Here is a 27,484-nt window from a genome sequence, read left to right on the forward strand (position 1 = left end):
ACACACACACACACACACACACACACACACACAGAAAAAAAAACCCAGGAAATTGACACACCTCTAAATCTACAGCCAGGAATGATAGATACTTTCCCTGGTTATTTACCCCAACATCGAGACCCACACAAGGCTAAATCTTGCCTAGGGTTCACCGAACAGCACAGTGGTGATTGACTGATATAGATTTTGGTCCAATGTTGAGATATTTGCACAGCCTGAGGGTCCTGTGAACAGTATTTAGCCATTGAATCACATTTTACAGTGTAACATGTAACAGCTAGTTAGGTGAGACAAGCAACATTCCATAGCACTTAGTACTTTATCTCTACTAAACACTAAAAACAAAAAAAAAAAATTTAAAGTCAGTCTTGGTTGAAGAGCATGAGGATTTGTTTTTAAATTAGTATTGGTTACTGATGATTTTATCTTTTGTATTTGGTCAAATCAAACCACCACCTGAGGAATTTGTAATTTATTAACTGTCCCATTGCTTTATGAGAAGGTGCTGGGTGCACAGTCCTCCTTGGACTCATAGGTGGGAATAGGACATATTTCCCTCATCTATCAACCTTTTTCCTGGTTGTTTTGGCCCGACCACTCTTCCTAATTTCATTTCCTTTACATGTTAACTATGTGGGCTGCAGAGGTTTCTAGCATGCACAGGGCAGCACACAATCACCTGTATGTCCAGCTACAGAGTCTCTGGAGTGTTCTGCTGACCCTCATGTGTACTGAAGCCACATGCACACACATTAAAAATATTAAAATGAAAAATTACGATTCCTATGCACTACCTGATGTCACTACAATGACATCACATGGTATAATTTACAGACCAATTAAAGGTGTTTAATTTGATTTAATCTGATCAGGGTCAGATTGCTACGTACTTTAGAAGCACACAATGGGTGATTTATGTGTTTAGAATTAAGGCAATATTTCCTATGCTAATTTTACGTTATTTCCTACTTAATATCAAATGCTGACAGCACCTATGTGGGTCAGCGTGTCTGTTCACAGGGCTTGATTATAATCCTGAATTCTACTTCCTGTGTGTGTTTGTTTGTTCATGGTACATAACCCAGTTATTTTGCATACTGAAAGGGCTGAGAAAGCTCACTGAAAATACAGCTCTGTACAAACTTTCATAAAAGTTCCCAGCCTGGAACCTGAGTTTTTACAGATGCACAAGGTTGGAAGAACAGGATTGAGTTTGGTAGGAAGAAAATGTCATTTACAACAGAGGAGGGAATTGAGGGGTGGATCCTTAAAGTTCCCTTTGGGGAATGTGGATAAATTTGTACTATCATAAAAAGGCAGTCTTTGCACCCAGGTTGCCACGTGGCTAATGCAGTAAGCAGAGTTCTGGCTTAACTTTAGGAAGGGATATTTTACTGGAAACATCTAAACTGGAAGATTGGGGAAAGCCACCTGTTTGTGCCATATTTGAATGAGGGTCTGCAGGGCATGTGGTTTCCTGACTTCCGAGTTTATAGTGACCAGAGAGGAACAAAATAAACAAACTGACTAAATAAACAACATACACAGATTCCTGCCAAATGCATAGAAACGCATTTCAAAAATGCATATATCGAACCCCTTTTTACCTGCAGAGTGACAGATTTTCAGAAAGCTTTGGAAAATAACTATGTCAGAGGCACATCAAAGTACCAAATGTCCAGTTGTGCACAATTTCTGTGCACATACACAGTGATAGCTATAACCAAATGGGTCAAATTCAAACTTACAAAATTAAGTCGAGAAACCACCACAACAAAACGTAAATCCGCAGCATGAACACAAGACTCACAAAGATGGGGAAAACCTACAGTTTAACAGGTATTAAGAACTTCCCACTAGGCAGGTATCGAGTTGTCGAAAGAGGCCAAGTCCTGAGGACAATGATCCCCAGGATCGAAGGAATGTTGGATACATACACTGAATCCTTCTAGTTTTTCAACAAGAAGGCAGAAAACAAGCAACGGAATTGGTTCTTGTCCTCGGCACTGTATGGAATTTCTCATGCTCCTAGTGAAGCAAAAAGAGAAAGGGGGGACGGGTAAGTGATTGGCAACATTTACTACTAACCGACCTGTTAGTTATTTTAAGAAAAATCATTTTAAGAAACCCTGAAGACTGGCTAACTCACAATACTCGGTTGCACAGAGTATATTTTCCTCAACCACATGGTAAGTTCAAGGCTATCCTCGGTTACATGAAAACCTACCTTAAAATTCAGAAAAAAACAAGTTTCACCTTGAAGATGTGTGTTCCTGTCCTCAGAAATTTTTGAATATTTCCAGTTCTTTGTCCGATACGGGAAGGATCTTGTCCCACTCACTTTCTGGATACGTCTCAAAGTTGGAGGTGTCGCCATCACCGGTTATCTTGGGCACAATGGGTGGCTAAGGGTCACACAAAATAAGTAAGTGAAGCACCTTTAGACAGAAAGGTGAGGAAGTTGGACACTTTTGTTGATTGACAGTAATGTTTGCGTGGCTCACGGGGAAAGGTGACACTGGACAGCTGAGTGGGGACATGCAGTGTCTGTCACTTAGAATGTAAATTTTACAAGGAGGGGCTGAAGGCACCCTGGTATTGCAGTCACACGGTGTGCATAAACACAGACCCACATACATGCAGATAGTCACGAAGTAAATCTCTGGTAAATTAATTTGCAAGACTGAGTGGGAGCTTGCTGGGCCGTTAGGATAGGCTATGGCGGGGTTCATTTAGTTCAAAGGTGTATGATATCCCCACCTTTAGCTTCCTCTGTGGCACAGACTCCCAGTCCACACCCCGGAACCATCGGTGTCGCTTGATGTCTTCAACCCCATTCTTGAGAATAAACAAACACACTTAGTAAAAAGCATTTGAGAAACATTGTGTGTGTGTGTGTGTGTGTGTGTGTGTGTGTGTATAGCATGTGTAAAATCTCTCTCCAATAAAGCAGTTAAAAAAAATAAGTGGCCAGGTGTGGTGGCACAAGCCTTTACTTCCAGTACTCTGGTGATGGAGGCAGGTGGATGTCTGTAAGTTTGAGGCCAGCCTAGTCTACATAAGAGTATTCCAGGACAGCCAGACTACATGGTGAGACCCCATCTCAAAAGTAAATAAGTAAGAGCAAATAAACAAAAACTCTAAAAAATAAAGAATAACAAGTTAACCATGAGTAGTGGTGCATGCCTGTCATCCCTAGTCTGGAAGGCAGAGGTGAGTGGGTCACAAGTTCAAGGTTATTCTCAGCCACATACTGACTTTGATTCCAGCCTGGGCTACACGAAAACAGCAAAACAGGGGCTGGAGAGATGGCTGCTCTTGCAGAGGACCCAGGTTCAGTTTGCAGCACCCACATGGTGGTGGACACTGCAGCTGCAGGGAACCCAGTGTGCTCTGCCCACTGCAGCAGGTAATGCACCCATGTAGTATATACACAGAATTAATAAAAATAAACCAATAAACCACAAAAATAGCTAACACCGAGCATAGTCTGGGACCCTCTGAGTGGATGATGTTAGCATCAGTGTGTAAACTGGAATGCTCTGACATGACTCACCTTCATGCTGCCGAGGCGCCGGGTCCTGTCTACCACCAGCAGCCTTTTGATGAGGTCCCTGCATGAGTGGAACAGATGTTACTTAGATTCGGAAAATGCCAGAATCAATGCAGGCACCAACCCCACCTGCACCCACACACAGTGTGTCCATGGGGAAAACATTTTGGGGATCAGAGTGGGTAGGCAGCTTGCAACCTGAGCTCCCACCCCTAACAATGACCTTCGACCTCTGAGCTATAGCCTCTGTCTTCTACATGCCAGGACTACAGACATGTGTACCACACATGGTGAGGGATGGAGCCCAGGCCTTGGTGCATGCCAACAGGGCCACCAGCACTGTATTCACTGAGCTACGACCACTCTACCCACTGAGCCACAAGCACTCCGAACACTGAGCTTCAAGTACTCTATGCAATACTCAATTACCAAGTACTCAATTGGTAGAGTTACAAAATCTCTACTGATCAAGGTATAAGCACTCTCCCCACTGAACAACAATGACCCAGCCAACTCTGCCAACAAGCACTCAGCTTACTATGCTACAAGCCCTTCATCCTGGGAACTTTGCCTGCAACCCTTTAGCACTTATCTATCCCAGCATGGTTTCCTCCTGTGTAACTGCCAGGGCTGCTCTGCAGGCCTCCACCTGCATTCCTTTACACAGTTCTGTTTGGGGAGACTGAGTTTTCAGGCTGAGCACACCTGCTGAATGAAGTCTCGAACACTCGCCTGTGTCTATCATGGATCAAAGATGACAGAACAAAAAGGATGGTGAGGTGCAGTAAATGAAAGACTCAAAGACTCAGAAATTAAGGCAGGGTGGAGATGGGATGCCGTGTGTGTGTGTGTGTGTGTGTGTGTGTGTGTGTGTGTGTGTGTGTGTGTATGTGTGTGTGTGTGTGTGTGTGTGTGTGTGTGTGTGCATGTGCACACACTCAAATATCTTGCAATCCATAGCACCTATGATAATAGTCAATAGGAACTGTAGTTCAGTAGAAAGGGTGCTTGTAACTCATTGGGTAGAGTGCTTGCTGTTAAGTTGGATGAATGTTTGTTGCTCAGTGGGCAGAACTCTTGTTGCTCAGTTGGTGGAATGCTTATACTCAGTGAGTACAGTGCTCATCCAGGCCTGGATTCCATCTGCTGCATTACATACCCTGGATACAGGTGGTACAAATCTGTCTGTCACCCTGCCTTTGGGAGGCTGAAAGAGGAGGATCAGAAGTTCTGGGCTATGTGGAACCCTTCTTCCTAACTAACTAAATAAATAAAATGAACAATTGGAAATCAATGCTCATACTGGTCAGAAAATACTCAAATCTGACCACAATCAAATCAAGGAAAGTTAAATGTATTATTTACATATTTTTTAACCCTTCTTTTTCATTTCCACTAATTTTGTCATAATCTTCATGAAATGCATGGTCAGCATAAATATTGAGCAAATGTCTTTTAAGCAACATGTTGACCTCTAAACATCTTGTGTGCAAGAATTCTTTATGAGGAGTGCAATTTCAGTAAGAGAAAAAAAAAAAGAAAGAAAAATTAAGATTTGTGGAGCCACAGAACGTCAACCTTTTAGCTCAATAAAGAAACCAATCTCAGCAAAATATACCATATGTGTGTATAGAACTGACAAAAAATTAATAAAAATACTGTATTTACACACTGAAGTGACCATGAAGAAAAGCCTGGGACCCAGTGTCTCATTCAAGGGCCTATCTCCAGTAACCTAACTTCCTCCCATTCGGCCCCTCTATTCTTAGTGGATCAAAAAAGGTTTAAAAATTTAAAGTTAAGCCAGGCAGTGGTGGCACACACCCTTAATCCCAGCACTTGGGAGGCAGAGGCAGGTGGATCTCTGTGAGCTCAGGACCAGCCTGGGCTACAGAGTGAGTTCCAGGACAGCCAGGGCTATTATACAGAGAAACCCTGCTTGGGGGAAAAATTAAGTTAAAAAATTAATAAATAGGCCCAGCACAGTGGTGCACACTTTTCATCTCAGAACTCAGGGGGCCATATTTATGAGTTCAAGGCTAGCCTTATCTACACAGAAAGTTCCAGGACAGCTAGGCCTACAACAAAAGACCCTCTCTCAATTTGTAAATTAATAACTAATACATTAAACAGATGGATGGACAGATGAATAGATGGATGGATGGATGGATAGAGTGATCGCTTACACAGTTGGTTCCCAATCTGCATTAATTTCAACACCTTCTATCTCAAAAGGAATGATATACATAGCAAGCCTTTCAAATATTACATTTCAATAAAATAAGAATAACTGAAGGGTTTTCCCTTCCTGGTGGACAAAATGAATCAGAGTTTGCCAGGAGTGTGTGCTTACAGCGTCATTTCACAAATTGTTGAGAATAAACACAGGGACAGAGCAGGAAACCGAGAGTGCACTTACTTAGACGTGAAATCCAAGTGTCTGGGGAAATCTATCTTACAGGCGAGAATTTTCTGATAAATTCCAAACGGGTTGTCATCAAAAAATGGAGGAAACCTGTTGCAGAGAGAAGAGTTTATTTTTAGCAGAATTAAATATAGCGTTATGTCTACTTTGTACCAATTATTATTATTATTTCTTTTTTTTGCTTAATGAAGGCAAAAAAATAATTTGTGTCAGATAGATCCACTGCTTGACAACTGGCAACATGGCTGTGTGAAAACAGAGAGAAGACAGATGGGAGGGAGTGTAACCACAGGAGGACAAGGAGAGCAGAGAGGGTCCTGATGGCCCCCAAAGAGCCTGTGTTGACGGCTTCCTCCCCCTCAGAGATTGGAACCGACAGTTACAAACTTTCAAGAGGAGGGGCTTAGTGGAAGGAAGTTAGGTTATTGGAGATGTGCCCTTCAAAAAGACACTGAGACCCCAGGCTCTTCTTCACAATCACTTTGGGATGAAAAAAATAATTTTCCATTGATTCTAAAGCATTTCTTTGTATATGTGTGTCTCATAAATTATATATTATACATTTTTACATATAAATGTGGTTTTATATGTATAAATATATTTCATGAATTGTTCACACTCATACACAATATGTACAAATTTTCCAGAACACATGCCTGGGACATCATTTGCATAAAGGATCTTTGCCTAGAGAATAATAAGTAACAGATCTTGATATGAGTCTATTCTGGATAAGGATGACCCTAAATGCAGTAACAGTAATCTCAAGACAGAAGAGATACAGACCCACAGGAGAAGCCATATAGAGATGGATTGATGGGGCGTCAAATGCCAAGGACATCTGAAGCCTCTAGGAGCTGGAACAGTGGATGGATGAGTGGGTAGATGAACGGGTGGGTGGGTGGGTGCATGGATGAGTTGGGGGATGGATGGGTGGTGGGTAGATGGACAGATGGATGGATAGATGGGTATGTGGATGGGTAAGTGGATGATGGGTGGAGGGATGGATGGGTGGGTGTGTGGATGGGTGGAGGGATGGATGGGTGGGTGTGTGGATGGGTGAGTGGGTGTATGTATGTATGTACGTATGTATGGATAGGTGGGTGTATGGATGGGTAGATAGATGGATGGATGGGTGTGTGGATGGATGGATGGATAGGTGTGTGTATGGATGGGTGGATAGATGGGTGGATTGGTAGGTGGATGTGTGAACAGATGAATGGATAGGTGGGTAGGTGAATGGATAAGTGGGTAGATGGACGGATGGGTGGGTAGGCAGATGCTTGCTTTTGACAAATCTCATACTATTTTTGTAAAATCCTCCTGCAAGCTGGTTTTTTCTACCTGGCTTGATCCACAAAGGATGAACTTTCCTGCATTTAGGCACCAGGAAAAAACTCATGGGGCTGAGATAATTGTTACTTTCCCAGGAGGAGCCAGTGACTCTACACAGGTCTATACAGGTGAACATTGCCATGGTGTTGGCCTCCAATTCCCCCAGCTACACCTAGATATGTGAGTATCTCATTTTCTGTGTTTACACAATTTTCTCTTGACAGACACCAGTAACCCTCAAGAATGACCAACCTTCCTGTTAATCGGGAGACAAAAACAGAGCCCATTACTTCCATGTCCTATGCATTGCTAAGAAAGGAAATTTAGGGTAAAAAATTTAGGTAAAAACTTAGGGTAAAAAAATGTAACACAACCCTGCCTTCCTCACCTGCTCTTCCATCACTACTAACTAAACTATTTGGCTGGTGTCATTTGTTCACCATGGGTACTGCTCAGCCTCATGTGTCATCCCACAAATAAGATGGGTGTTACACATAAGGAACTATGGATGTCTATGAAAATTTAAATTCTTGTTTAAGAAAACTAAAAACCCAGTCACCCTCTAAATCTTGACAGTAGGGTATGTGAGAGTGTCCATGTGCAGTGTCAGGATATTCCAAGGTCCTGTGGGAGGTGTGAAAGAGACACCGTATGCATACAGTCACATTTGTCAGGAGAGTCACTCACCCAGACAGCATCTCGAATATAAGGATGCCTAGTGCCCACCAGTCCACGGCCCTCCCATGGCCTTTGCTCTGTATGACTTCTGGGGCGAGGTATTCCGGTGTCCCACAGAGGGTCCATGTTCTGTGGGGGCAACAGAAGCATGAATCCATGAAATCCAGAAGGTGTCATAACACAGAGTTGATGAAGACCATGTCACAAATATGGTCACAGTGCAGAAAATTGACATATGGCCACATAGGTTGAACATTCCTATCTGAAAGAAACCAAAATGCTCCCAAAATCTAAAATTTTCTGAGCAACAACTGATGTGACGAGTTTAAGATTTGATGATGTGAAAGTATTTGAGGCACAAGCCATATTCACTGAGGGCAGACCCATTTTCTAGGCATGGGGAAGCTGTGCCGTGAGCTTTAACTGTCAACGGACAAAACCCAGAATCCCCTGTTTTTGTTTATTTCAAGACAGCATTTCTCTGTGTAACAGCCCTGGCTATCCTGGAACTCACTCTGTAGACCAGGTTGGCCTCAAACTCACAGAGATCCACCTGCCTCTGCCTCTTAAGTGCTGGGATCAAAGGTGTATGCTACCATGCCTGGCTTTCATTTATATTTAAAAACAGCCAATTGGTGTGGCAAATAGCTGCTGACATCTACAAATTGCAGAGCATATGAAATAAGAAACAACTAAAAAATAAGTTAAGCTATATAAGGTTTACTAAACACCATGTGGTCAAACTCTAAAATGAAATAGTATTTAGCCATGAAAAGGACAGTAAATCTGAGAGGTGGCACCATATACACAGACAAAGAGGCTACTGCATAAGTTGGACAGAAAAAGGGAAAAAATATTGCACTGATGTTGTGTGTGTAGAGTGTGCGGCCCAGGAACACCCAGAGAGGCACAATACACACCAGGGGATTATGAGGGGTGAATGAAGGCAACAGGGAGGGACTGCTTCATGGTCACACATAATGAAAATGTCCTGGAGCTGGGACCATGGTAAAGTTGACAGAGCGCTGGCCTAGTGTGCTTGAAACCCTGGGGGGATGCTCAGTGGGTCAAAGCACTTGTGTCAAGCCTGACAACCTGAGTTCAATTCTGGGGACCCACATGGAGGTAGGCAGGCACTGACTCTAAAAGCTGTCATCTGACCTTGACACCGTGGCACATTCCTCCATGCAAAAGAAATAAATGTAATAAATCATGTTTTAAAAAGCAGGCTTGAAACTGAACAATGGTGGCTCTCGCCTTTAATCCTAGCACTCGGGAGGCAGAGGCAGGCAGATCTTTGTGAGTTCGAGGCCAGCCTGGGCTACAGAGTGAGTTCCAGGAAAGGTGCAAAGCTACACAGACAAACCCTGTCTCGGGAGAAAAAAAAAAGTGGGCTCAAGAGACGGGCTCTTTGTGAATGAGAGTATTTGTTCTTGTAGTACAATCACCTGTAACTCCAGTCGCAGGGGACCTGTGCAAGTCACAGAACAAGGACTTTCTTTTTTTTTCTTTATTATTATGTGTTTTAAATTTTATACATCAGCCATGGGTTCCCCTGTCCTCCCCCCTCCCGACCCTAACCCCACCATCCCCCCAGCCCCTCCCCTCCATTCCCATGTCCTCCAGGATCAAGGCACCCCTGGGGATTCACTTAAACCTGGTGGATTCCATACAGGCAGGGCCTGTCCCCTTCTTCCAGGCTGAGCAAAGTGTCCCTGTGTAAACCCAAGGTTCCAAACAGCCAGCTCATGCACTAAGGATAGGTCCTGGTCCCACAGACTGGATGCCTCCCAAACAGTTCAAGCTATTTAATTGTCTCACTTATCCAGAGGGCCTGATCCAGCTGGGGGCTCCACAGCCTTTGGTTCATAATTCATGTGCTTCCATTCGTTTGGCTATTTTTCCCTGTGCTTTTTGCAATCTTGGATTCAACAATTCACGCTCTTGCAAACCCTCCTCTTTCTCGACAGTTGGACACCTGGAGCTCTACCTGGGACCTGGCTGAGGATCTCTGCATCCACTTCCATCAGTTATTGGACGAGAGTTCCAGCACGACAGTTAGGGTGTTTAGCCATCTGATCACCAGACTAGGTCAGATCAGGCTTTCTCTCGACCATTGCCAGCAGTCTACAGAGGATGTATCATTGTGGATTTTTGGGGACCTCTCCAGCACTCTGCCTATTCCTGTTCTCATGTGGTCTTCATTTATCATGGTCTGTTATTCCTCATTCTTCCTTTCTGTTCTTGATCCAGCTGGGATCTCCTGTTCCCCTAAGCTTTCTTTCCCTCAAATCTTGCCCTTCATTACTCCCACTGTCGTCCAGGTTGTTCATGTAGATCTCATCCATTTCTCTGTCATTGGGTGATCCTTGTGTCTTTGCTAGGGTCCAATTTTCTAGGTAGCCTCCCTGGAGTTGTGTAGCAGTCTAGTCATCTTTGTTTTACATCTAGTATCCTCCTATGAGTGAGTACATACCGTGTTTGTCCTTCTGAGTCTGGGTTACCTCACTCAGGATGATTTTTTCTAGATCCATCCATTTGCCTACAAACCTCATGATGTCATTGTTTTTCTCTGCTGAGTAGTACTCCATCGTGTATATGTACCATATTTTTTTATCCGTTCTTCAGTTGAAAGGCATCTAGGTTGTTTCCAGGTTCTGGCTATTACAAACAATGCTGATATGAACATAGCTGAGCAAATGCCCTTGTGGTATGATTGAGCATTCCTTGGGTATATGCCCAAGAGTGCTATAGCTGGGTCTTGGGGGAGATGGATTCACAATTTCCTAAGGAAGTGCCATATTGATTTCCAAAGTGGCTGTACAAGCTTGCATTCCCACCAGCAGTGGAGGAGAGTTCCCCTTGCTCCACATCCTCTCCAGCATAAGCTGTCTTCTGTGCTTTTGATCTTAGCTATTCTGACAGGTGTAAGGTGGTATCTCAGAGTCGTTTTGATTTTCATTTCCCGGATAATTAGGGATGTCTCAGCACCCCATGGAACCTTCTCTAAAATCGATCACATACTTGGCCACAAAGCAAATCTCAACAGATACAAAACAATTGCAATAACCTGTGTCCTATCAGACTACCATGGTTTAAAGTTAGATTTCAACAACAGAAAAAACTACAGAAATCCTACAATCTCAGGGAAACTGAATAATGCTCAACTGAATCACCAATGGGTTAAGGAAGAAATAAAGAAAGAAATTAAAGACTTCCTAGAGATCAATGAGAATGAATACACCACATACCCAAACTTATGGGATACTATGAAAGCAGTGCTAAGAGGGAAATTCATAGCACTGAATGCCTACATAAAGAAGCTGGAGAAATCTCACACTAGTGACTTGATAGCACACCTGAAAGCCCTTGAACAGGAAGAAGCAAAGTCTCCCAGGAGGAACAGACGCCAGGAAATTATCAAATTGAGAGCTGAAATCAATACAATAGAAATAAAGAGAACAATACAAAGGATTAAAGAAACAAAGACTTGGTTCTTTGAGAAGATCAACAAGATAGACAAGCCCTTATCCAAACTAACCAAAAGACAGAGAGAGCATCCAAATTAACAAAATCAGAAATGAAAAGGGGGACATAACAACAGACAATGAGGAAATCCAGAGAATCATCAGGTCATACTTCAAAAACCTCTACTCCACAAAACTGGAAAATCTAAAAGAAATGGATAAATTTCTGGATAGGTACCACATACCTAAGTTAAATCAAGACCAGATAAACCATTTAAATAGTCCAATAACCCCTAAGGAAATAGAATCAGTCATTAAAAGTCTCCCAACCAAAAAAAGCCCTGGACCTGATGGTTTCACTGCAGAATTCTACCAGATCTTCAAAGAAGACTTAGTACCAATATTCTTTAAATTGTTCCACACAATAGAAGCAGAAGGTATATTACCAAACTCCTTCTATGAGGCTACAATTACCCTGATTCCTAAACCAAACAAAGATGCAACAAAGAAAGAGAACTACAGACTGATCTCCCTCATGAACATTGATGCAAAAATACTCAATAAAATTCTGGTGAACAGACTCCAAGAACACATCAAAACAATTATCCACCATGATCAAATAGGCTTCATCCCAGGGATGCAAGGGTGGTTCAACATATGAAAGTCCGTCAATGTAATACACCATATAAACAAACTCAAAGAAAAAAACCACATGATTATCTCATTAGATGCAGAAAAGACATTTGACAAAATCCAACACCCCTTCATGATAAAGGTCTTGGAGCAATCAGGAATACAGGGAACATACCTAAACATAATAAAGGCAATCTACAGCAAGCCAACAGCCAACATCAAATTAAATGGAGAGAAACTCAAAGCAATACCATTAAAATCAGGAACAAGGCAAGGCTGTCCCCTCTCCCCCTACCTATTCAATATAGTACTTGAAGTTCTAGCCAGAGCTATAAGAACAAGGACTTTCTAAAAAGGACTCCTACGGCTCAATAAGTTTGACAGAAGGGAGGGTACACCAAAAGCTTCAGTGCAGTGAACCAGACAGAGCAGGGAACAGATGGGGAGAAAAGTTCTACAGGTGTAACATACAAAAGGGGACTCAGGCCCAGAATTTGTAAAGAACTGCTCCAGACCTGGTACAAGGGGTTCAACTCAGATACTTCTGCAGGGATGGAACTACAGGTCAGTGAGTAGAGTGCCTATAGTTTTGTAGGTGGAATGCTTGTAGCTGAATGGGTAGAGTGCTTGTCTAGCAGACACAGAGCCCGGATTCGATCCCCAGCAAAACAGGATACGGAGATGTTCACCTGTCATCTCAGTACTCAGGAGGTCAAGGCAGGAGGATCAGGAGTTCAAGTTCATCCTTGGCTGCCTGGTGAGTGCCAGGCCAGTCTGGGCTGCACACACACCCTCTGCTTCCTATCCCTCCCCGATAGAATCAACTAGAAGTCAATCAGTCACAGGCTCCTGTGTGCTTCTGGGCCCATTAACTCAGATTTCGATCCTTGTAGCCTGATTCAGTTAGAATAAGATCAGGGTAGACAGAGCATGGTAGCAGGATGATGAGGCCACAGGTAACTGTATCTGAGACAGCTCCACTTACCCTACTGAAAACTGAGTCTGTGTCTGCCCCAGGCTAGACAGAGGCTTGCATGCCTTAGGTGGAACTTTCTATAGCCTTGAACTTGACTTGTTTCTCCTACAGCCCTGAACTTCTCTGCACACAATCACTTTTGCAAAATGCCCCATTGATCGTCTGGTTGGTCAAGGGTATTTAGCACACTCTGCTAGTACTGGGACCACAGAGAATCTGTCCTCAGCACAGAGATAACCTGATGAGGCTGGAAAATACCTGATTCCTTCAATGTGAAGCCTTCTTTTCCTCCCACCCCTGGGCTATGGGTTAACAGGAATGTGACACCTTCTTCCTTATCTACAAAGGAGCTCTCTTAGCTGTGAGCAAAGGACCCTAAGGAAAGAGTTCTATAAATAGAAAACACTGAAGTGCAGGCTGGAGAGGTGGCTCAGCCTTAAGACGGATGGCTGCTCTTGCAGAGAACCTGGGTTCAGTACCCAATACCCACATGACTGACTGCACGCATTTACCTGTAACTCCAGTTCGAAGGGATCCAATGTTCTCTTATGGCCTCTTGGGTAACACACACACACACACACACACACACACACACACACACACACACACACACACTAAATACATTTTGAGGCAAAAAATACATTAAAAATTGAACTGCTACCTGGCGGTGGTGGCACATGCCTTTAATCCCAGCATGTGGGAGGCAGAGGCAAGTGGATCTCTGTGAGTTTGTGGCCAGCCTGGTCTACAAAGGACAGCCAGAGCTGTTACACAAAGAAACACTGTCTTGAAAAAAAAAAAAAAGGAATTACTGTATGATGTAGCTATAATATCCCTGGACGTATGTTTGTGTGTGTGAAATATATATATATATGTGTGTGTGTATGTGTATCCATATACACATACAATTATATATTATATAAATACCATATATAATTATATATAAATGTATGTAGATGTATAAATTGTATGATTGTACATGTAATATAGAGACATAGCTAAATATATTTGCATATATATATACATATTTTTACATGCATATATGTTCAAGTATGAAGTCATTCACACACAGACAGTATTACAATTTTCCAGAACAAAATTCAACTACTTTGATGACAGAATGATTTTCTCCTTTGCTCACAACCTGGAGGGTCACCCCCACTCCCAAAGTTGTACACTGGATGTGGACTATTCCCCATAAACTCAAGTATTTTAACACTTGGTGTCCAGCAGGCAGTGCTATTAGGGAAGACTCTAGACAGGTTTTAAAGAAGGTGGCAACTCACTGGAGGAGCTGCCCTACTTCCTGTTGTCTCTTCCTGTATGTGGCTGCAATGTGAGCAGCAGCCCTCTATACATGGTCCTATTGGCACATGATCCCATGATGGAACCAGGAACCAACTAACATAAACCAGTTCTTCCTTTCTGCTTTTTTAGGAGTGTTTTAAGACATCAATAGGAAAAGAAATGGGATACCCATCTTGACAGATGGGGGGTTACATCACACCAGAGCTCACCATGCACCTTCTGCCACGTCTGTCCACCCATCTAAATCAAACCTTCAATTTTTGATTAACCTCTAATGACCTTGTGATTGTTCCCACTCACCTATCCACAAGTTTCTTGGAGAAGCCGAAATCAGTGAGTTTGATGTGCCCTTCACGATCTAGAAGAATGTTTTCAGGCTTCAGATCCCTATAAACAATCTCCTTGGCATGTAAGTACTCGATGGCGCACACGATCTCTGTGGCATAGAATATTCCGGCAACTGAGGAGAAGCGGCCACGGTTCCTCAGGTAGGTGAACAGCTCACCTCCAGGCACGAACTCCATCAGCATGTACAGAAAGCGGTTGTCATGGCCGGTCCAGAACCTGGGAGACACAAGAGAGTACATGAAGGGTGCTGAGGTGGGTGCTCAGATGTGAATGCAGATGGATGTCGGCAATTGACACACTGATGATGGCAAGATGTGTATACAGACTCCAGATATACAGAGGTAGATGTTCCCGTTAATATACTGGTATACACAGACACTAACAGGTGTATATGTGCAAGTATCAAAATATAAATACAGATATTAAGATAAATACACAAACAGGTACAAACATATGCATGTGCCCTGGTTAGCTTTAACTGTCAATTTGATGGCCCAGAGTCATTTGGGAAGGGACTCGGTGAAGAATTTCCCATATCAGGCTGGCCTGTGGGTATGTCTGTGAGGAGTCTTCATTCAGTTGACTGATGAATTGATGATCATGCTCACTGTGGGTGACATTATTCCTGGAGGAAGATGTGTTGTCAGCTTTAACACAGCCTGGAGTCACCTAGGTAGGGTCTCTGGTGAGACATTCCCCACATCAGACTGGCCTGTGGGTGTCTGCAGGGAGTGTCCTGTTTGATCATTGACATAGGATGACTTGCCCACCGTGGATAAGGCTCCTTGGGCTGGATGAAAGCTTTCTGCTTCTGGTTCCTGCTCTGCCTTACCTCCGAGATGGGGGGTGACAGAGAAGTGAAAGCCAAGTTAGCCCTTCGCTACTCTCAGTCCCTTTGGGTCACTGCTTTATCACAGCAACAGAGTCAAAGTTGGCCAGTAAGTAATGAGGATCTTTGATTAAGATGTCCAATGCCAGCTCACCCAAATGGTAAGGTTGTGCTTAGATGGACTGTGGTTGTAGGCTGATGTTAGGGTGTCATAGGATGCCATGTGAGGGTGAAGTTCATAAGGAGAGTATGTGCTAAGCTGGTGCTGCCCTAGGTGGGACCTTCACCATCACCCTGATCTTAACCAAAACTATATATGAATGTATGCACGTATGTATGTATTGTGTGTATGTGTGCATGTGTGTATGTGTGTGCATGTATCTATGTATCTATCATCTTCTATTCATCAATTATCTATTATCTAGCGATTTAACCTATCCATCCAACCATCCATCACCTTTCTACCATCATCTATTTATCCATCCATCATTTATCTTTATTATCTGTATCATCTATCTACCAACATCTATATCTCTATCTGTTATCTATCCATCCATCCATCCATCCATCCATCCATCCATCCATCCATCCATCCGTCAATCATCTATCATCCAAGTAATTCCCACTCAACTACCACAAGGTTTTCATCCACAAACATCATTGCTTTCCAGGGGCACACAGCAATGTCTACAGAGTACTCTCTGACTATAAGCCCCTAGGATGGGAGGCTCCTCCAAATACCTGCTGGATTGTATCCAAAGACACTTGACCTTTCAGAGTGCACAGCCCAGACCTCTCCAGAGATACACTTACCACAGACTTCATTACTGCTTAGACTTCTGTGTGCATATATCCCTCTGACATAAAAGTGAGGGACCATGGGCTCCATCCAGAGCACAAATTTTCTGTGTCAAGTTGACAGCACACCCTTGTCCTGCCTAGGGAATAGTGGTGTCTGCACTGAGTAGATCTCTATGTCAGTCATCAATGAGAACACTCCCAAAGACATGCCAAAGGGCCGATCTGATGTGGAAAATTCCTCAGTGAGACCCTTCTGGGTTGTGTCAGTTGACAGTTGAAACAGGACATTTTCCCCCTACTTTGGGAATGGTACCACCCACAGTGGGCTAAGCCTAATACTGACCCATTTGCAGATAAGGCCAGATCCTTGCAGCAACACAAACTGAGAGAGGCCTATCAGCTGTTTGGAGCCATTCCCATTATGCATCCCATGTCTGTTGCAGACAAGCAGGCTACTCCATGTTCACAGACAACATTCACAAGCCAGATGGATGACCCCGATGAGCTCCACAGCATGCACATCATCCTTTGAAGTTCAAAGACTCACTAAGTTGTGTTCAGACAGCTGGACAGACACACAGCATGCTCTGCCATGCTGTGACTATAGCATGTAGGTCAACTTAGAGTCCCTGTAGCATGAAGTCAACTTTTATCTAGTTCTTAACCCACCTGTTGAGTCCTGTGAATGCAAGATATGTAAAGAAAGCAAGAAAAGATTCCTATAAGGAATGGGTAGTTACACAGTAGTGGGTGGAGGTGTCTAGTCTGAGTTAAGCATTCAGGATTCATTCCTCCAGGATTCCTGTGTTAAAAGTCTGCATATCCAGGACCTCAGGACAGGACTACATGTGGAGCTTGGTCTTTAAATGGGGAAGCTGAGGTAGAATGATGTCCCTGGGATAGATCTGACCTAACGGGACTGAGTCCTCATAAGGAGAGGTGACCGGGACACAGACACAGAGGGATGAGCCTCAGTTGGTGCTGTTGCTAAGAGGAACCCATTTTGGCTAATATTTAAGTCCATGTGGAATTTAAGGTACCTGTGCTTTAAATAAAAAAAAAATACGTATCTGTATTTTATTTATATCTCTGTGTGTATGTGTGTATGCATATACAAAAGTACACCATACACAGAGGCCAGTAGAGGCATTAGATCTCCTGGAACTAGAATTACAGATGACTATGTGCTCCAAGATGAGTGCTGGGACCCGAACTGGGGTCCTCTGCAAGAGGAGCAGGTGCTCTTAACCTCTGAGCCCTCTCTCCAGCCTCTGACACTCAAGTTCTATACTAATCTAATGAATTTTGACTGTAGTGTACCTCTAAATGTTCTGACAGGCTGGAACACTCTAGAATACCATGGATATTGTGTGGTGGTGTTTCAATGATGCCATGCTGGGCAATTTACCCTCTCATTGGACAGACAATCACACTTGCTGAGCCCCAGGCCAGCAGGAGACCTTGTCTCAAACTCTTAGTGTGAACTAAGTAACAACGTAACAGTTACCCTCTGATCTCCGCATGCATGTGCACACATGGACCTTCACAGACTATATATAGAGATACCTTTTATATAAATGTGACTCCATAACAGAAGACCTGCCAGGTCTTTGACTTTTACAGGGGCATCAACATTGAGGAGACTAATGTCAGCATCATGGGGTCACACAAAAAGGTATTGTTATAAAAACTCATGGGTTGGGGCTAGAGGGGGATCAGAGGTTAAGAGCACTTGCTGCTCCTGTGGAGGATGTGAGTTTGAATCCCAGCTCCCAGTTGGGCAGTACACAACCACCTGAAACTACAGTTCCAAGGGGATATAGCACCCTCTTCTGGCCTCTGTGGGTACTATTTTGGTGTGCACAGTCACACACAATAATAAATCAAGACAAAACCTGGTTACCATCTCCTACCTCACACCGCTGAGCTACAAGCACTGTATTAGCTGAGCTGCAAGCACTCTATCCACTGAGCAACAGCCAGCACCTCCCCTACAAAGCACCCTTGAGAGAATAAGCTTGGGGAAGTGGGGAGCTGAGAAGGAAGGAGCCAGGAACTCACAGTTTAACGAGGAAAGGATGGTTGATTTCCTTTAGGACGGCTTTCTCATTTTGAACATGTTGTTCTTGCTTCAGGCGGATGACATCTGGGATGTTCATGATCTTCAAGGCATAGTATCGTCTGCTTGATTTCTCCTTCACCAGGTTCACTCGGCCAAATGTCCCAGTGCCTGAGGAAGACAATGCAGCCAGTTAAGTCTCCACTGGACCAGGAAAAGTATACATATCTGAGGAATGGACACCATGCTTACCTGGGGCCTTAAAGCTGGACAAAGGGAGAGAAACTTACTTGTATACTTCGGACTTTATGGATATGTTTTTATACACAACTGTCAGTCAAGTGGCCAGGGAAATGGCTCCAAGGGGAAAGGGCTTGCTTGCCTTGCAAACCCGATGACCTGAGTTAGAATCTAGGAACCCATGTAAGGTGGGGTGGGGGACAGTTTAAACTCAACAACTTCCCTGTGACGTGCACAAGGATGCTATAGCAAGCAACCATACATACATGTAGTAACAATAATGACTAAAACTTAAAAAAAATTAATTGCCAGCTATGTGCATTGGAAATTGGGCTTCAAGTCGGCCATGATTTAAACACTGCCATGGGAAGAGCCCAGATACTAGACCCAGTGATTTCTAGTGGAATACTCTTTTTATTTTTTATTTTTATTTTTTGGTTTTCTGAGACAGGGTTTCTCTGTGTAGTTTTGGAGCCTGTCCTAGAACTCACTCTGTAGACCAGGCTGGCCTCGAACTCACAGAGATCCGCCTGGCTCTGCCTTCCGAGTGCTGGGATTAAAGGCGTACGCCACCACCGTCTGGCGTCTCCTCCTCTTATTAAACCTCTCTGCTCCTCCTGCCCTTTCTTCCGCTATCCAGCCCTCAGCTGTCTCTGCTCTTTTACCTCCTCACTTTCTCCTCTCCACCACCACGAGCTTCCTCCTAATTCTTCAGCTGTCTCTGTCCTCATCTCTCCCTATGCCCCTTTTGTTACATTCCTCCAGCTCCACAGCGATCTCTTCTCTCTCCTCTCACTACTTCTTTTCCAGTTCACTCTATGTATACTAACCCATCCACCAGCCACTCCCAAACTATCCGTTTACCCATCTACCCACCCACCCACACTCCCACATCCTGGCTTTTTTTTTTTTATAGACAGGGTTTCTCTGTGTAACAGCCCTGGCTGTTCTGGAACTCACTTGGTAGCCCAGGTTGGCCTCGAACTCACACAGATCCGCCTGCCTCTACCTCCTGAGTGCTGGGATTAAAGGTGTGAGCCACTAGTGCCCAGCTCCCACTCAACTTTCAAACATATTTGCTTTCTGCCTTATAATACTCCAATGTCCAGCGCTTGCCCTTATGATGTAGTAAAGCCATGTACTCAGAAAAAACAAACTTCACTGGATGGTGGTGGTGCGCGCCTTAAATCCCAGCACTTGGGAGGTAGAGGCAGGTGGATCTTGGTGAGTTCAAGGCCATCCTGGTCTACAAAGAGTTCCAGAACAGCCAGGATAGTTACAGAGACAAATCCTGTCTCAACACCCTGCCCCCAAAAAGAAGAAAGGAGAAAAAAAAAAGCAAACCTCATAAAATCTCAATCTTCTCTCACCATTACAAACATACAGGATGTTCCCCACAGCAAGCTAGAGCTAGGCAAAGATCAAGAGGGACACACCCACAGCTAGACATTGGGCTGCTCAGCCCAATGACCAGAAAAACCATATTCAGCACTAAAGTCATGTTAAAGGGGCAAAAGGCATGCTTTGCAATCCCCCCCTCAAAAGCATTATTTTTACTTCTGCTATCTTAGCTTACAATCAATTAATTGGGATATAAAATAGGTCTCTGTAGCTTAGTTATTTAGAAAAGATGCCAATCAATCAGGAGATACCTATCACAGAACACACAGAATTGGAGGAGGCACACAGTCATAACTGACCCTGAGTGGAAGCCAGAACTGGCCCAGAGTATATCAGATGGGTAAAAAGTGGACGGGAGTGTTTTATAGACATTTCAAAGAGGATTTGGGTAGCCACACTGAAAATGTTCTTAAAATAATCTCAGCAGGGTCTGCTCCAGGCCACCCCTGAATATGTGGTTCACTTTGTGTCACCACAGTCCCAATCAATGGAGCTAATACAACTCTTTATATCTGTATTGTGTCAGAGATTTTGTCATAGCAATAGAAAGGTAGAAAGGCCCACCCTTAATGTGGGCATCACCATCCTTTGCTGGGCTCCTGGATTAAATCAAAAGAGAGCTGGGCCCCAGCGGTCAACTCTCTCTGCTCCTGACCCTCTTACTCCTGTCTCCATGATGGACTGGCACCAGTCTGAGCCAGAATAATCCCCTCCTCCCTTAAATTCCGATTACCAAGCATTTTGTCACAGCAATGAGAAAAGCAAGTGCTGTGACACCACAACTTTTGCCTGTGTTTCTGATTGGTGGATGGCATATCACTTTTGTGTCTAAAATACACCGTGCGAGCAGAGCCTGACAGATGCACTGTGCTGCACAGTCCACAGGATGGCTTCTGCGTCAGATGGCTGCCAACCTGTTTCCTTCACACTTGTGCCTGCGGCTTGTGGGTGCAGAGGCAGCTGGTGGTGTTGATTACACAGAGCAGGGGAGCTGCAGCGCCAAAGCACAGGCTGAGAAACCTAACACCATGGAAAAGCACAGCGCAGCAGAGTGCCAACTCCCAGAAGCTGCCAAAACAAAGACAACCAGAAAGTACCAGAAACTCCCAGGGCAAGGTGCTATTTACTGCCTTGTGGGAGAAACTTAGCTCATCAGGGGCATATCATTGAAAGGGACACTGGGACCCCAGTTTCCTCTTCTGTATGTTTCCTGGCCACTATGTAGTGAGCACCTCTGCTCTACCACATGCTCCCATGATGCTCTGCGTCACCACGGTCCAAATAAATGCAGCTACTACAAATCTTTATAATTGTATTATGTCAGAGATTTTTGTCATAGCAATAGAAAGCTAGCTAATACACAATCCACACCAATTTTCAAAGTTTGTAGAATGAATTGTGTCGTCATTGTGCTCAAGCATAAGTTGTCTGTCCCTATACAACCTCTAGCCCCCAATCCCTTGTTTGTGAGACACCAACACACCCACAATCATTCAAATGCATGGTGTATATGCCCATCCCCAGTGAATGTCCCAGCATCCCTATGTGATGCAAAATCACACCATCTTCGACACTTAAGCCCCAGCAATTCACACCAGTCACCCTAGCACAGTTCCATGACCTATAAAGTGACTCCTAGATCACGGGGCAGCAAGGTAACAAACATCACCACCCAAATTAATTGTACATGATTTTATAGCCCTTACAGACTCTGAGGTTGCCCTCTACACCACATGGATGAGTGGACTCCCCAATTAAAAAAAAAAATGACTACCTCAGAGTAGGAAGATGCTGCCCTCGCACTGTGCACACTCTACAAATGGTAGTCAAGTGCCCCATGCATGGGTACCTGGGACCGTCCAAAAGAAACTTTCTGTATGTCTGCCATAGGGGTGGTATGATCTTTTTTTAATGTAGCAAGGCTCCTGGGGTAGTGGACACAGATGTTACATGGAAGTGGCCCAGATGCCCAGAACTGGGTTTCAGTAACCAATGGGGTGCAAGTAGGGACAATCCCAGTAGGCTGAGTGGAGAGATGCAGGTTCTTTCCTTTTCTCCATCATATTGGAAAATGGTGATTTTTGTCCCAGGTCAATAGTACCTAATGTGTTTAAAGAGGTGGGCAGGAAGGGATGGGGGTGCAGCTCATTGCTGGAGGACATGCCTGGCACAGATGAGTCCCTTGGTTGCACCCCAGCACTTAACACAACAACAAGAGTAATAATAGTAATAATAATGAGGGTAGTACTAATAAAGTTTTCTCTTGGACTGGGTGTGTAGCTCAGTGGAGTGCTTGCCTGGCATGCACAGGGTCCTAGGTTCCATCCTCCAAAAATAATAATAAAAAAATTCCCCCACATTCCATTTCCAGCCTCACAAAGGAAAATATAAACAGAAGAGTGGACTGGAAGCACAACCCAGAATATTCCTGTAGGAGCCAAGTGTCAGGTATGCCAATGTGTCATTAGCACTGATGACCTCCCACAGGAAGAGCCAATCTACTAAGCCACAAGCACTCTACCCACAGAGTTACAAGCACTGTATCAACTGAGTTACATCCTCAACCTCAAGGGGAAATCTTTTTAAAATAAAGGAAGTGTGATGGCCTGATGGTTATTTCAGATAGGAAATAAAACTGAAAGTAAGATATTTAGTGTAGCACACATAAAGTCCTGGGCTCAATCCCCAGCTTTGCAAAAACTCTGCCTGGTGAGGAAGGCTTTAATCCTAGAGCTTTTGAGGTAGAAACAGAAGGATCAACAGTGGTTGGAGGGCAGCCGGGACTACACAGTGAGTTCCAGGAAAGCCTGAGCTACAAGGGGAGACTCAGGAAGGAAAAGAGGAGGGAGGAGACTTAAGAGGGAGGAAAAGATTTTCTTAGTGTAAATGAGGCTCTATATTCAATGCCCAGCACTTCAAAATGAAATAAAATGAAATTCTGAGTGACTACAGAGAAAGCCTCGGGATGCACAAGTCCTCAAGAGAATGAAGGTGCTGTCTTTAGAGTGTGGTTAGACTCAACCTAGAGCACCCAGGCTCTAGGGGAGATTGAAGCAAGAAGCCCTGGCCTATGTGACTACCGCTGTGACAAGTTCCCGTTTTCCTCCTTCTGGGTGGCGTCCCCAATCTGGCCCCACCCCTAGGGCAAAAATCACACTGCAACTCACTCTAGAACCACCATCACAGTGATTCAGGAGGGCAGTGCCTTGAGAGAAGGACCACAGTATGTCAACCTTGGTGATCAGAGATGAGGGAGGGTGCCAGGGGCTGAGGAGATGGACAGACACACAGCCATGGGTTGAGGAGGCCAGGACAGACACCTAGGAGAGTGTTCAGGAGAAAACAGTCAGAAAAAGAAACCTGAAATAATTCAAGATGGCTGCCAATGGGTGGGATTCTAGATGGTAAAGGTAGGTTCAGTTAAGACAGTGCAGGGTGGGTGGCTTTCAAGATGGCACATATAGGGTTAACCCAAAATGGCGCAGGGTGGGTGAGATTTAAGATGGCACAGAGTGGGTAGGTTCACCTGTTGTCCTCTCGCCAAGGACAGGAGTATGAAGTGTATGTGCATCAGTCCTGCCACCCGCATGCCCTAGGTAGGAGGACCCTCCCTATCCAGTCCAGCTCCTAGGTGCTCTAGACATCCTGTGGCCATATCCCTCCATCCCATGATCCTTCCTTGGCTTGAATGACAATGAGCCCCACCCCCACAAACCACAAGGGATTAGAAGGTGGCACTCAGGGGAGGTGGTGATGGGGTGAGGGGCCTTCTACACAGCATTCCCATCTTTAGGGACTTTGCAAAGAGAACAGGCCGATGGGTGAAGAGTCTCCTTTTCCCATGTACCATGGGACTGCTCTAGGAGTCTGAGGCCTTCGAGGTACAATGTGGATAAGTGTATTATTTGCATATCCATGAATGTTATGCAAATCTTACACTTTACTGCAAATGCCGACCAGGCATGTGGCAGTGAGGGTGGGGCTTGTGGAGGGGATGACATGGACACAGGAGTATGATGCAGCTGCTCTTATTGCATCCACAGGCATGAATGATGGTGACCAGCCATATTAATTGACTGATTGGTGATTAACTGAATGATTCTTTTCCTTTTCAAGAACTCTGGGTCCCCACTCATGCACCAGCACCTCCCGCCTCAAAGAAATGGCCAAAGTGTCTCCTAGATGGTTCTAGATTCTGATTACCATCACTATGGACTACCAGGTGGTGCTCTTCCCTCTCCCTTCCCTGAGGGACCCTCAGCAATTCCTCTCTCATTTATAAGGTGCTAGCCTGTGGTGATCTAACAGATGGCTAGTCATGTGACCCTACATCTAAGGATGAGGCTCCCACCCAGACAGAAAAAAGAGCTCCTGCTTTTGCAGTACTGAGGATTTAACACTAGCTTTCATCAAGCCGGCCACCAAGTCACTGAACGGTAAACTGAGGCATAGGTGATAGCTCAGAACACAAGGGATCATGACTGAGTCCAGAAAAACAAGGGTGCAGGAGAGGTCCAGCCAAGCAGAGGGAGGGGGCCTGTTCAGTACATTTAGATCTGAGATCCACCAAGTTGCAATCTACCCACTTAGCTATAGTTACAAACATTCTGCCCATTGAGCTAAAGGCAGTCTACCCACTGAGTCAAAAGCACTCACCCACTTAGCTATAATACTCTACGCACTCAATGGAAGCACTGTATCAACTAAGCTACAAGTACTCGACCCACTGAGCTATAAATACTCTGTCCACTGAGTCATATGAACTGTATCTGTAGAAACACAAGCAGTCCACCCACCAGGCTGTAAGCACTATTCCAACTAAGCTATAAGCACACTATACCCACTGAGTCACATCCTCAGCCTGGAATGTTCCTTACTTGAGTTTCCAAACAAATAGAGAAATGAGTTTCAGGTAGGAGGCAATACCATCAATATTTCCTGGAGAATACAGAGTGGAGTGTGTGCTGGGGACTGACTGGGGGTGCAGGGGTCACCTGGTGAGCTCTAGGGTACTCCTATGAGCATGTGTGTATGTGGGGGGGGGCAGTTTCCTGCAGTTTTGGGTGGTATGTACTTGTAGGCTAGCCTGGTCTGCACAGCAGGTACCAGGACAGGCAGGGCTACACTTGGAAGCCCTGTCTCAAACATCCCAAAACTCCATGTTTGTCATTGACTTGGTCTAAATTTATGTGTGGGCTCAATGAGGAGAGTGCTTGTAGCTCAGTTAAGTGTGTGCATATAAAATGAAAGAATGAATGGGGGAGAGGGGAGGATGACGTGTGCACCCAGGTCCTTCTAGAAGGTTTGGAGGGAACAGGCTCACAGTAAAGAAAGGCTGTAGGATTCAGGATTTGGACACGGCCCAGGGAGGCGCCCAATGGGGTCCATGCTCCAGACACAGTGGGGTAGAAAAAGGGCTCAGTAGGCAAAAGGGGCTTGCTGACAAACCCAAGGATTTGAGTTCAATACTCTGAACCCACTTGGTGGAAGGCAGAATAACAGACACCTGAAAGCTGATCCCTGACCCTGACACTTGTGCTGTCTCTACACACATACCCATGCCTGCATGTGCACAGTAAATAAGTGAATTTAAAATAAAGGAGCCAGGTGTGGTGGTGCACAGATTTAATTCTAACACTTGGGAGGCAGAGGCAGGAGGATCTCTAGGAGTTCAAAGCCAGTCTGGTCTACACAGTAAGTTCCAAGACAGCCAGGGCTATGTAGAGAGTCCTTGTCTCCAAAAGCAAAAGAAAGAAAAGGGTAGAGAACCAGCAGAGGTGCTGAGTGCCCATGAGTCACTATGGTCCCAGCATTGCTAAGATAGGAGGACTGCCTGGAGTCTCCAGTGGGCTTGAGTTACAGAGTGACTTTCAGGTCAGTCAGTGTGTCATAAACAAGGGCGGGGCTCAGGTCCCAGCACCTTATAAGCAATCTGTGATAGAGCAGGACTGCTATGTAAGCACTTAGGAAGGATTGGTAGGGGAATGCACACTTTAAGGCCATTCTGGACTACACAGTGACAGAAAGACCAGCCAGGGCTACATTATCATAAGTAAATGACATTCAAGCGGCTCCATTTCCCTCAAAAGTCAATCAAAAGCCGGGATGCAGGGAGCCTCAGCCTCCAGGCGGGAACCTGGCTAGAACTCAGGTCGCAAGCTCCTTTACCCACCGAGTCATCACTCCAGCCCGGCTGAGAAGGTGTTAATCCTCCCTCAGTCCTGGCGCTGAACCCCTGACTTTACTTCCTCCCTTCCAACACCGGGGTGCAGGGAGAAGTCTCTAGAATTTCTGCCTGCAGCCAAGCGGAGGGCGCCAGTCAGTCCCTCAGTCCCTCCCTCCCTCCCTTCCTCCATCCCTCCTCCAGGAACACTTTCCTAAAAATCAACACACTAGGCGCAATTGTCCTGGAGACTGAGGTCTCTGAGACGCCCCGGACTCCTAGGAGTCAAACTTGAGAAGCAGCCGCCCACGATGCCTCGCGCGATCCCAGCCCCCTCAGAGCATCCTGGCCGGTGCAGGAATCCACCGGCTTCCCCAGCAACCTGCAGGGTCACGGGGAAATCAAGTTCGGAGCCACTAAAAAAAAAAACAAAAAACTGAGACCCGGGCACAGGGGATGCGGGGAAAACATCGGCATATCTGTCCCTCAAGGGTCCTCCGGGGGTCACGCATCCCCTGAGCCACCATGGGTGCACACTGGGGAGGCTGGATTCGACCCCGAGGCATCCTGGGCCCGAGCGGGTGCGCAAGCGCCAGGGAAGCCGGGCGTGGTGTCCCCGGGGTAACTGGCACCCCAGCAGGGAGCCACTGAGTCCCCAAGGTGAAGTCACCCTCCTTAAAGCTCTGTGACGTAGGGCTGCCCCGTTTTCAGAGGCCATGTACTGAATATGTGGGAGATAAAGTCCCCAGGGTCGCAGGGGACCCTTGCATGACCGCCTACAGGCCGCCTCCGACACGCGAGTTCTCTCTCACTCACCTACAGTGGCTAAGGTGTCCCAGTCGTACAGCGCGTGTCCACTTTTGTGCGGGGATGATGTTTTGGCCGGGAGTTCCCCACCTGGCGCCAAGACCTTAGCATCTTTGGAGCGGTCTTTGGCCGCAAGATCCTTTTCGGTTGCCGCGGCCCCCGCGGGTTGCTCCATGGGGCGGGGGACTCACCGTGCGAAGGTGGAACAAGGGCAGCCTCTGCATCAGCAGAGGCCTCGCACACACTTCCCAACTCCCACCGCCGTAAAGACAATGGGAGCGCACGCGGCCGGACTCAGAACGGCGGGGGGATCTGTTGGAAGTGGCTGGGGCGCTCCGCGGGAACGTGTAGGGTCCGCGGGACCAGCGCCAACCCCACCGCTCTTCATTCCCGGCGGAAGCCGGCTGGGCGGAGACCGGTCTAAGCCGTAGGGGTGGGGTGGGGGCCGACGACGCAAC

The 27,484-nt window shown here is 45.4% G+C and overlaps 1 protein-coding gene across 1 annotated transcript; it reads right to left on the minus strand.

The window, feature by feature from the left end:
- Prkx (protein kinase X-linked) lies at positions 1-27,484 on the minus strand. Its single transcript, XM_036175373.1, has 9 exons — positions 27,036-27,484; positions 18,418-18,586; positions 14,679-14,942; positions 8,004-8,123; positions 5,976-6,071; positions 3,560-3,617; positions 2,764-2,841; positions 2,260-2,408; positions 1-2,031 (listed from the first exon to the last, which is right to left on the minus strand). Exons 1-8 carry the CDS (start codon positions 27,199-27,201, stop codon positions 2,283-2,285), a joined length of 1,077 nt encoding a protein of 358 aa, XP_036031266.1. The 5' UTR covers positions 27,202-27,484; the 3' UTR covers positions 1-2,031; positions 2,260-2,282.

The sequence above is a fragment of the Onychomys torridus genome, chromosome X (genome assembly GCF_903995425.1).
Source record: "Onychomys torridus chromosome X, mOncTor1.1, whole genome shotgun sequence".
Taxonomy (NCBI): Eukaryota; Metazoa; Chordata; class Mammalia; order Rodentia; family Cricetidae; genus Onychomys; species Onychomys torridus.